The 11,870-nt window shown below is 40.9% G+C and overlaps 1 protein-coding gene across 1 annotated transcript in view; it reads right to left on the minus strand.

The window, feature by feature from the left end:
- LOC113161706 (serine/threonine-protein kinase N2-like) overlaps positions 1 to 4,567 on the minus strand; it is an 8,116-nt gene extending 3,549 nt beyond the window's left edge. Inside the window, exons 1-7 of the mRNA XM_026359492.2 lie at positions 4,400 to 4,567; positions 3,811 to 3,873; positions 3,550 to 3,626; positions 3,300 to 3,442; positions 2,564 to 2,671; positions 2,163 to 2,243; positions 1,223 to 1,425 (exon numbers count right to left, since the gene is read on the minus strand). Of these exons, the coding sequence (XP_026215277.2) occupies positions 1,223 to 1,425; positions 2,163 to 2,243; positions 2,564 to 2,671; positions 3,300 to 3,442; positions 3,550 to 3,626; positions 3,811 to 3,873; positions 4,400 to 4,539 (815 nt within the window). The 5' untranslated portion in view covers positions 4,540 to 4,567. The remainder of the gene's footprint in view (positions 1 to 1,222; positions 1,426 to 2,162; positions 2,244 to 2,563; positions 2,672 to 3,299; positions 3,443 to 3,549; positions 3,627 to 3,810; positions 3,874 to 4,399) is intronic.
- Positions 4,568 to 11,870: the final 7,303 nt, after the last annotated feature.

The raw sequence follows: 11,870 nt of genomic DNA on the forward strand, positions 1-11,870 counted from the left end.
ATGGATTCTTCTGTGGAAATGTGGCTCTTGAGGTTTGATTTACTTTACGTGGTGCCACTCAGGTAAGAGAAGAGAAGAGAAGTTTCAGCTGAAACAAAGAGGATTTTATCAGTATGACTAAAGCAAAATGCTTCGATGAGTAGGTGTAGACTAAAGACTCTGGCTTAAAATCTGGTTTCAGTTCATAAAACAGACATTAAAACAACAGCTACAGTTTTCACAGAGTTTAAAGTCAGATATCATTGTCATGGAGGGACATTACTTCATGTACACAAAACTCGATGAATGTGTCTCAAACCCATAATGTACAGCCTGTTACTTGTACATCAAGTCTTAGTGTTCAGATCTTTTTCAATGTAAAAAATTAAATAACCTGTCTGTCATGTAGCTTTTATAACGATGATTGTGTCTGCTACACATTTATATCAAATTATGTATAATAATAATGCATAACACTTATAAATCTAATTAAAAAACACATAAAGCACGCACAGGGTATTGAAAAAAGCACTGAGGAGCCAACTGTCGTGAAATATAACTCCTCTACAAATGGATATTGTAACATTTGACAGAGGAATTAAAATCTACATTTTATAAAGCAGTTGGTCTAAAGAAATGTCCAGAGTCCAGTCCAGGACAGTGGTTCTTTCCCATAGGTAAGTCATTATACTTGTCAAGTGTAGGTCATCATCTCGTCCTCCTTCTGTATACAAATGGCCACAAAGGGGGGGAAAAAAACAAACAAACAAACCTTTTCTGTGGATCATATACGAGTACAAATGTAAGGCATTGGTACGAGAGGCCACCGGGCAGCAGCCTCCTGAACAGTCAACAGCACGAGGAGCTCCTCCTCTCACAGCTGCACACGGCACTAACACATTAGAGGGTGGGAGGAGGCGTCTTAAAGGCTAATGTTGCAAGATACACAAGTCACCGGTGTGTTGTACAGTGGTTGGAGAAGGGGGGGGGTCTTCATCTGTGCTTCACTCATGACAAAACACTTCACCCCATGAACTCTGTCCCAGCTTTTATTTTCTCAGTCCTCGATCTTTAAAACCCCGCAGACAAACAAAACACAGACCGACCACCTCCGTTCTCTCCGCCGTCATTCACAGTGTAATTAAGACAGTGAGCTGAGACCTCTGGTCCACTCCGACTAAAACAGCCATCAAGACCTAACAATCAAACGCTCCCCTCAAGGTCTGTGAGGCCCCCAGCCCACTAGCAGAGGTCAGAGACGTAGTCAAAGTCCCGGAAGCTGTCCTGGTCCTTCCGAGACAGAACACGAGTCTCACGTGGAGGCGTGAGTGTCGGGGGTTCGGTGGTGAACTCCTCGTCGAAGTTACTGACGTCTTCTTTGCCACCGATGGACGGGATGAAGGGAGGGGGCACCTTCCTTTGTAGCAGCGCCTCCCAGTCCACATTCTGGAGGGAGATAGAAAAAAAAAAGGTGAAGTCAGAACATACTGATCTTATAACATCTGTCCGTGTTCACCAATCAGTACTTTTAACTGGATCTTTATGGTTTGGAGTTAAGTTTCACCACCAGGAGTTTGTTCAATCCGCCTCTCATTCATTCTCCCCAAATCACAGATGAGGGCTGTTTTTAACTTGTCAGCAAACCTTCTTAGTGTGAGACATTTGTTTGTCCAGACAATATATCTGTCCTCACTTGTTACTGTTGTTAAAGAATGATAATGCGTGTCTGTCATTTGTAAAGTTAGGATCTGTCATCCTCCTTCTGTCCATCTATTCATGTTTTAGTTCCTACTTCTCTGCAGTTTCATCATCATTTATCATTTCAAACACGCACAATTGTCTCCATCTTTTTATTTTAACCTCTGATTCTTTCTTTCATTCTTCTTCTCTCTTTTTGCTCCTTTTTATTCACTTTGATTATCTCTTGCTGCTGCTTCACATTATATCAGACTCAAACATAAAAGGTACAGACGTGCCTGTGCCATCAGCTGATCAGTTTTAAACACTGGAAGGAGGAATAAAACGAGTAGAGAGCCTGACAAGCTGCAGGTGGCACATTGTTACTGCAGTCTTCAACACAACATCGGGGTAAACAGTCTGTCTAACTATTGTTTTAAAGAAGCCTGTGATCTCATTCCACTACGTCAGTACGGCCTCAGTTGCTCTTTCTCAAGTATACTTACCCTGAAGAAGGGCTGCTTCTTCACCTCCTCTGCATCCTTCTCACCAGAGCCCAGTCTTCTCTCTGGATTCCTCCTTAACAACTACTCGTGACAACACACACCCACACATCCACACACACACACACACCACACACACACACACACACACACAACACCACACACACACACACACACACACACACACACACACACACACACACACACACACACACACCACACACACACACACCACAGAAATAAGAACTAATAAGTGGATTTTATAATTAATCATCAAAATTACCTCTGTGACTGTCACTGCTGAGTAAGTCACATTATCATTTGTGGGTGATTGAAGTCAGCAAGCGGGTGAGAGAAAGTGAGTGTCTGTGTGCGTGAGGAGGAGGGTATGCGTGCTTTCTTACCCTTCTCATGATGCCGATGGCCTCGGTTGAGAGAAAGCGTGGGTAGCGGACTTCATCATTCACAATGCTGTCAAACACCTCCTCCTCATCATCCCCTGGGAATGGAGACTACACAAACACAAACACACACACACACACACTTACCTCAATAAAATACATTTTAGAGATTTGAAATATACAACTCGTGTGACATACGCTGTATCTATTGTATAGTGACCCGTCATATCACTGATAAACGCTCTGTGCAGTTACAGTACATAGGAATAATAAACATTATATAGACAAGGGTGAAGAAATTTACACTTGTAACACAGACACAGATTCCATTATAAAAATGTTATTTTCACAACAATTCAGACTAAATATTCATGATTAATCTTTGGTTTAATCTATTAGTTTAAATTTTCACTGGACTACAAACATATAGTGAGAGATAATCTGAGCAGACGTGCAGAGACAACAACTCATGTCCTTTAAAGTAGGAATGCTGCAGTGATCCCAGTGTCACCAGAACACCCTGTCTTTTATCTAGTTCCTCTCAGGTTACTGTAAATTGTTTAAGTAGCTGAAAAACATTTCATATAATGGATGTGATCACATTCGTGCTTCATATCTTCAGAGGAACATTGTCTCAGCTACAAGCTCTGCTGTGAAACCACAGTGTGATAAATGTGTTATCAACCTAGCAGGTTTGTAGTGTGTGTTCACACAGACACAGATGTGTATTAGTTCTCACCTCTCCCACCAGCATTTCATAGATGAGGACCCCCAGTCCCCACCAGTCTACTGCTCTAGTGTAGGAGGTATCTGTGAGGACCTCGGGGGCCAAAAACTCTGGAGTCCCACAGAATGTGCTGGTTCGGTCTCCATAACCCATTCCTACAGACGGCAGCAGAAAGATGACACTTTTTGTGGAACATTTTTATGGCTCAAACGCAACATAAAAAAAAACAAACAAAAAAAAATCAAATCCATCAGTCACGTACCTTCTTTACATAGTCCAAAGTCAGCGATCTTCACATAACCATCTGTGTCTAGCAGCAGGTTATCAAGCTTGAGGTCTCTGTGACACAGGGAAGGTGAAAAGATGCAGGTGAGAATATGTTGCAGCAGTTTTTCTGTGCAGTTGGAAGCTTCTTTTCAGATAATTTGTGTTATTTTGCTCAAACATTAAAAGTAACACCAAGCTTGGTGGAGCTTCTCCACTCGACATCTATGATTAGATTTGTTCTTGTTCTTCCACTCACCTGTACACAATCTTATGGTCGTGGAGGAACTGAAGTCCAAGGACCACACAGGCTGCGTAAAACCTGAAATCAACCCCAAGAAACATTATTCTACAGCTGCACTATGAGGGAATGAATTCTGATCCAGATTTGCAGACTTCTGACTCAATTATCTATGGTGAAATTTATTAATCAGTTTATTATACGTGCTGAATAAAGTGAACATGTTAGACAAGCAGAAACCTTATTAAATCTCTAATAGCTTACTGTTACAGCTTAGGGACAGAAGAAAAGTAAATGTCTTGTTCTTGTTATCAAATAACTGCTACAAAAATACAAAATCCAGTATTCATGAGTCAACGCTGTCTTTCATTCACCTGATGAATGTGCAAAATCCAGTCACTAACTTTATCTGTGTATTGTTTGTGTCTTGGCAGGCAAAGTAGCAAAGTGGCTTTAAAGCCTTTTCACCAAGTGCTACAATGTGCGTTTAGACAAAATTTCTGTCTGTGTTTCTAATTTTTGGGAATATGCAATGTGTATTTATCACATAATCAAATAATAAAAAGTGTTCTCTTTGTAAAACACAACACATCTACATGTTACATACACAGCTCGTGGTTCTGTGAAGACATCTGTGTGAATGTGCATCATCAGGTCGCCTCCTGCTGTGTACTCCATAACAAAACACACGTGCTCCGGTGTCTGGAAGCACGCAAACAGGTTGACCAGGAAGGGATGATGGGACATGTTGACGGTCTCAAAGATGCGCTTCTACCTCCTCCTCTTTGTCCACCTCTGTCTGCCTCTGCTGTTTAGTATGTAGTACGTAGTGCTCCACAGTGTTTCCAGACCAAAGGCTGCGTGTAGGTTGTTAGAGGAGGAGGCTGGTCCTGCAAAATTTCCTACATTAAGAAAAGACAGAGCATGTTTTTAAGAATCGAGACAAGAGGTTTCAAACAACTGGCCTGGGGGCCCACACGATGATGATGTATTCCACTTTATTCTTTCCCTTTTTGTTTTTCGTCATTAGCAAAATCATAAGCTGACCAAAGTAACTACAACTAAAATTACACTATTAACCAAACAGAACAAACTGACTCACTGTCAACAGAAGAAACTGGAAAGAGAGTGTAACAAAAATGGCAGCACTCAAGGGCTTTTGGAAAAGAGTCACGTAGATATCACATGTCAGAAAACAGTCTGACTTCCAGAGTACAACATGTAGGTTGATTAACGTTTGTTTAAAATCACCTCTGAGAATTTGGTAATTGTGCTTGAAAATCTATTTTATCTTTCAGTTGATTATCAAAATAGTTTAAAAAAAATAGTAATTTTTCTTCAGTAAATCAATAAAATAATTGTACATACTAAGAGTCCTTGACACAGCTGTGTACCATGAACACAACCTGAAGCAACATTAGTCTATAGAGCTTGTTAGGCAGTAGCAGCTATGAGAGAAACGAGTGACGAGTTACACAGAGTGGGTATAGCTGAAATCTGTATCCTGTATGTGGCCCCACTAGGCAAGAACAGTCTGTCCTGTGGCCCCCAGGTAATTTGACTGTGAAACCCCTGACCTCGAGGACTGGACACACCAGCCTGACACACCTGAACAGCTGTTTGATGCTGTGAGGTATAGATGTACTTTCTGAATGCAGGTCTACAGAGTCCCACTGACTCCTCTGTTGCAGAGCCACAGCCAAAGCCTGCTAGATGTGCACACCCTGCCATGCACCAAACCAAATCACTGCTAGACACAGAGAGAACTCATGAGCGGCAGCCATAGAGACAGGAAACTGTTAAGTGTCTGAGAGCGAGCAAGAGATCCAGGGATGTTGTCAAGATGGCAAAAGGCATGAGTGAAAATGAAACAACAGTGAAAAGAAAAGGAGGTTGGAGAGAGGTGAGAAGGAAGACGGGGAGTACTGAGAAAGTGAGATGGGAAGTTAAAGAAAAGTCAGAGACAAAGTTGGATGACAGGAAGTTAATGTAAGAAAAAGGAGGTGAGAGGAAAACATAGTTTCACAGGACTGCCGAGCTCTGAGGCTTGCTGGTTGTTGTAAAAAGCTTTGATGGTGTTACACCAACCTGCCAGTTAGGATTTTAGAAAGTGACTTAGCATGTTGTGTTTGTGATATTAATGTTCTGTTCAAACTGTGTATTTATTACATTGCTACTGCTGCTACATTTTATTGCTTTAGACGCTGCTGTCACTTCTTTTCCCCAAAGGACAAATACTTTATTCTTTTTCTTTGAAGCCAAATAAGTGAAATAATGCAATGTGTCTACATGTGTTACCAAATACAGAAGAGCAAGTGTGAGAGGAGGAGAAATCAAGTGAGAGGTGGCAGAAGAGATAACAAGAGAGAGTAAAGTGAGGTTGGCTTCACAAAAACTACTAATTCACAATATAAACACACACTTCACCTCAAATGTAGCCCTGTGTGTAATGAGAATAGTTAATCGTGTATATCACACCGTCACACTACAACTGTACAGAGTAGATGCGATTAGAGGGGGTGCCTGTCTGTCCAGAGGCTTTTTGTCACATCCTTCACTCAGTCCATCCATCCCTCCGTCTGTCCACAGGTCACCTGCAAGCTTGACAACATTGACAGTTCACACCAAAGGTGTCCACAACTCAAAAAAACGGAAGAGCGTTGTTGTAATTGTTATGACTATTGTTATTGACATTATAATTGATTACTCTCAGCTATGATATATATATGAAATCTCTGTATAGGTAGTGGGAGAGGGGACGTGTGTGTGTGTGTTTTTTTTTTTTTTGGGGGGGGGGGGGGGGGCTGCAGTATAGCAGTGCCATGTGTGTCATATACTGTACAGGGGAGACTGGTGGACTAACACGCGACAAGGGCCGAGCAATAAAACCAGCTGGCTCATCTTTCTGCTCAGTGACTCACCACTCACCACGGGCCTGTGTCAGGAAGGAAGTTGAGTTTAGTGTCTTTGGGCTCGTTGATTTCACAGAGCACCGACAGTCCTGAAGAGGCACCTTTAAACAAAGAGAAACAAATGTAAGGTGTAACTTAGCAGTGACGATTTGTAGCCACAGTGGCCGTTTACTAGGGTTTTGGTCTATGAAGGATTTATCCTGTGGTACACTCAAAGCAAAACACTATTGTCTTTGACAGAGTTCTCACGAAGAAGTCATTGTGTTCACTTTCTATTAACTGTTCTTTTATAAAATGTAAACAACCTTTCTGAATGATGATTCAGTATCCAGTGATCTCCAGCCTAGAGTGAAGCCCAAACAGAGGTCATGTTGCTTCTTAATACAGGTCCCTGAGCAGATGTGACCGCGAGTTGGCACACCTCCGTTAGCTCAGCCTTTGTCGGGTTTTAATCTCAAGACCAGGGTGCGACCTGGAACTGATTTTAAGCCACGGTTTACCTTCAGCAGTGGACCGGGTTGTCCCGCTCTTGTAACAGGATTCAGGGCTGGTCAGGATCTGACTGCTCGGCCTCCCTGATGCCACCTGTTGTATATAAATCTGGAACTGGTGCTTAGCATCTATCAGCTGTACTGCACTGCCAGCACAGCCTGAGGTGTACCATTGGTGTTCAAACTCTGTTTGTGTGTCTCAGCTGTGTCCAAACACAAAGCTGGACCCAGTCTCCCACTGTCAGGGTTCTCTGTTATAAAGCTGATGTGTATTTTACAAACACACACACATGCTCGACTTTGTGTGTGTGAGGTAACAAAGTGTCTGATGACACACACACACACACCAAATGTATAAAGTTATCCCATTCTACACATCAGTGCTGGCGACTGCCAACAAGTGGCTTTATGTGTATATTTGTTTGCCATGCGCGAGGCCAGCGGTGTATGAAAACAGCTAGACTATAGTGTGTCCCTGCATTGTGCCTGGCACTGAGCGAGTGTGTGCGGGTGTGTGTGTGTGTGTGTGTGCGGGTGTGTGTGTTGTAACCCCATCTGTAAGTAAACCAAATATCATTTTCACTATGCAGTCATTCAAACCATGTCAGCTTGCTTCGACTGGGGAATAAGCCTCCTGTACATACACAGATTTACAGACAAACTGGAGATGGTGTCGGTGTGTTTTCCCTTTTCGAGCCCCCGCCCCCCGCCCTCCTCCCTGTGTGAGTCACCACTTTCAGCTAGCTCACAGAGCAAAGAGAGCAAGAGATATGTTTTGAATGAGCTGACAAATATTTAAGGATTGTATTGGGGTCTGGGAGGGATGTTATACTGGGGTTTGTAGTTGGGGGGGAGATACAGATCAATGCTGTAAGTATATCAATTGCATGTTATTGTCACCGCTGTAACTGCCATTGTTTTTTTGAGTTGTTGTTTTTTTTTTTTTTCTTTCTTCCAAAACAACGGTTGGGGTGGGGATGCACAAAACTTTATACTTATTTATGATTTTTACACATATAGTCTGTAATTAGTTTTTGTTTGTTTTTTTGCGAAAGTGTTGAATTTATTGTGTACGTAGGAAGAGACACACATTTTTTTAATGTTCTGTCATTTTTGCAATATACGTTTTCACTTTGGACCCGTCTCTAGACGACGACGAAGAGAAAGATGAGCTGTATCTTTATTAGCAGACAGTGTTTGTTAGAAAAATGTCCTGTTTCCCCTCATTCTTGTACCGTGTGTCTTTCTTTTCAGTTTGCTGTGTGAGCGAGTGGAGTGTGTGTGTGTGTGTGTCTGATGTTTATTGGTCTACCAAAAGTCTTTATTGATGGTGATGATTATTATTAGCTTTTATTTTTGTCCATCATTCTGTTTTTTATTATTATTATTACAGTTTTTATTATTATTATGTTGTTATTGTTATTCTTCAGGGCAAAGATGACACCAAATTGAACAAAGACATATTTATGATCCCAGACTCAGAGCGTAAAGAGGGTCTTTTTAAACAGTTCTTTTCCTGGCGAGGTGGAGCAGTTCTCTCACAGTTACGCTGTAGTGTCTGTCCACCTTTTTTAAACCACCACATAAAGATAAACTCTGAACTGAAAGTCTAATAATTATTATTTTTTTATTATTATACGCTCACTGGCCACTTTATTAGGTACAACTGTACAATCTCATATGATCCAACACAGCAGCTCTGCCATGAATTCTACTTTTACCAGGTTTTAATTCATTAGCTTTTGTTGAGACTGTGATATTTGTACTATATGCTTATTATTGAGGGTGGTGGAGTCGTACTGGAGTGCATTATCTGAAGTGATGTTTCTAATGTTTTGTCCTTATTTATGTAAATAGCGTGGAAAAGACGTTAGTAAGTTAGTAGTTTTCTGACAGTTTGAAATAAATATTTAGAAATTATAACTTGTAAAGTAGCAGCAGTGTTGGATTGCATGAGATTGTGAAGGTGTTCCTAATAAAGTGGCCAGTGAGTGTATGTTTTCCTTTATCAGATGTCGTGATCGATTTTCTTTTTTTTATTTTTTTGTTTTTCTTGTTACCCCAGTTTGGGTCATAAATTGTGTGCTGTTGTTTTTTTTATTTGTTTTGTTATTGTTTTACCCTCTTCTCTTCACCCCTCCCCACTGCTTTTGGATTTTATTTTTGATTGTTTTATTTTGTGATCATTATTATTATTATTATTTTGTATTCTTTCTGGTTTGTCTGATGCTGTACTAGTGAGCTGATTGGTCAAATACCAGAGCTTTTTTGTTTTGTTTTGTTTTTTCTTCTAATGCTGAGACTGTCGAGACTGATGTTGCACTTGTGATGGGTTTTATTGTGTTTTTGTTTTGTGTTGCAGATTTGGGATTGTTGTGCAGAGAGGAGAATATTGGGTGTTTTCCTTATTTCCTTAAAGTCACAGCAGTTATTTTATCAATCATTATAGATCTGTGGCACAGAGCAAGAAAATGATTCAACAGTGTATTTTTTCACTGATATTTATTTATTGGTCATTTGTATGTATGTGTTTTTTTATGTGTATTGCTTTTTTTTGTGTGGAGGGCAAACAGGACTCAACATAGAGGAGTAGTCTCTCATTGGCATTTTACCATAGTGTACAGAAAGTGAAATATTGTAATCAGTCATCACACTAACATACAGTCTATAAAGCAACAGATTAGCAGGTTCAAATACAGTAGAAACCTCCAGTACAGTGAGGTGCACAGTTTCTGGCTTTACTCCTGTCAGATCCATTATTTTGTTTACTTGTTTATCCTCTCAGATGACCCCGATAAACAATCGGCTCGTGCTTTCAAACCGCAGCATGGTGTATTTGAACTCCAGAGCTTTGCTAACAACTCACAGTTGAAGCTTGTATCGTTTGAATCCTGGAGAGTTTTTAAGAATTAACAACTGAACACCGGCTACAAAGCAGAGTTGTTTTTAGGTATTTCAGCTGATGATAGCTACTATGATAGTGGACTGATTGGCTTGTTATTAACCTGCAGTCCCTGTTAGTGAGGCGGGACACGCCTGCTTTGAAATAACATCAGTGTTTGTTGCTTGGTTTTTCTAAATGCAGTTCCCAGTGTAGGTTGCATGAGTTTGCTAGTTTGCAGATGGGAGGAGGGTTCAGTCACAGCTGTTCAGAGGCTTCTTGTATGTACGACACCATAGATATATTGTCTTGACAGTTGTATCAATCGACAGCTTTACTGCCTCTTTCTTTCTATGTTTTGTTTTGTTTTTGGCTGTATTTTATTTCCCCTCCCTCCCTCCCTCCCCTGAGTCTCATTTCAAAAAGAATAAATGCCATTATATTGTGAATACCTCAGGATTTTTTTGGAGAAAAAAATAATAAAACACTTAAAAATTAAATAAATAAATAAAAACTCATAAAAAAAAAAGTCTGGTGTTGGTGGTTTTGTTTTGTTGTTTCTTTTCCATTGGTGCTCAGAAGAGAGAGGCACAGTAGAAATGAATGCTGCCTAAAAGATTATTTTTGCAGTCTTCTTTCCTGCGCAGCACTTGTTGCTCCTGTTGAATCTTAACTCTGAATACAATAAAAATGAAGTGACCTACATGAACATAACATTTTGATCAATCCCTCTCTTGTCTCCTTTGGATTTGAAATCACGATGAAGGTGACAGTAGAAGTCTTTGACAGTGTCTTTCATTATTAAACCCTCTCATGTCTCACTGTCTGTTAAAATGTTCAAACACCTCGTAACAAATGAACTGAACCTAGAAACAGACAGAATCAATTCTTCTCAGAGATCAAAGTCATCAGTTGTCTGTATTAGCAGTTTACTACTGCTTCAAATATGCAGCTCGAACACACTCCAGCTTGTAATTTCCGGCGTTGTCCACAGCAGGGAGCACCACACATTCAGCTGTTCAATGTGAGGCCCCTGACTTCAGGTTGGTGCCACATCACAACCTGTTTCAGACGATTCCAAACTTCTGTTTCATGTCATCTTGGAAATACTTCACTGTGGCAGCAAACGTGATGGATGCAGTGGATTTGGACAAATTGCTGTGTGTTTGTGAATCACTAACCTTCTCCACATTCCTCTAAAACAATTTGAGCTGCACCAGTTTAGGAAGGCAAATGTGCTCAAACATGTCTGAATAAACTGTGGTGCAGAGCTCCTCTGACTACTGTCCTATCTGTGTCTTAATGCTACAGCTGCTGCACTTTTCCCCTAAGTGAAATTCACCACTGTTACCTGCATGACAAGACAAGACTGGACATGACTCTGCTTTTGCTCCTGGCGTATGCTCAACACAGTCTACACTGCTGGACCGTGTGCGGCCTGTTGAGAAAGTGACTCAGGGCATGATGATGTGTGTGTTTCTGTGAAGCAAGCTGCAGGAAGCCGGGCTTACATACGAAGTGTCGTAACAGCAGACGTGCCCTGTGGCAGCGAAAATGAGCCGACAGGATGATGACTGCATGTAAATCGAAGAGAGTCAGCTTCTAAAAATCTAATTTCACAGCTTGAACATGGAAACAGAGAATAGACACACTGGGTTTTAGCATCTTGAACCCTTACATCTTATGAAAAAGTGCTTTACTTCACTTGGATGTTTGAATGAGCCTTTGTGGTTTGCACAAACCCAATGACTTTGCGACTTTGCGATTGTAATCAGCTTGCAACTTAAAGTGTGA

The sequence above is a fragment of the Anabas testudineus genome, chromosome 1, assembly GCF_900324465.2.
Source record: "Anabas testudineus chromosome 1, fAnaTes1.2, whole genome shotgun sequence".
Taxonomy (NCBI): Eukaryota; Metazoa; Chordata; class Actinopteri; order Anabantiformes; family Anabantidae; genus Anabas; species Anabas testudineus.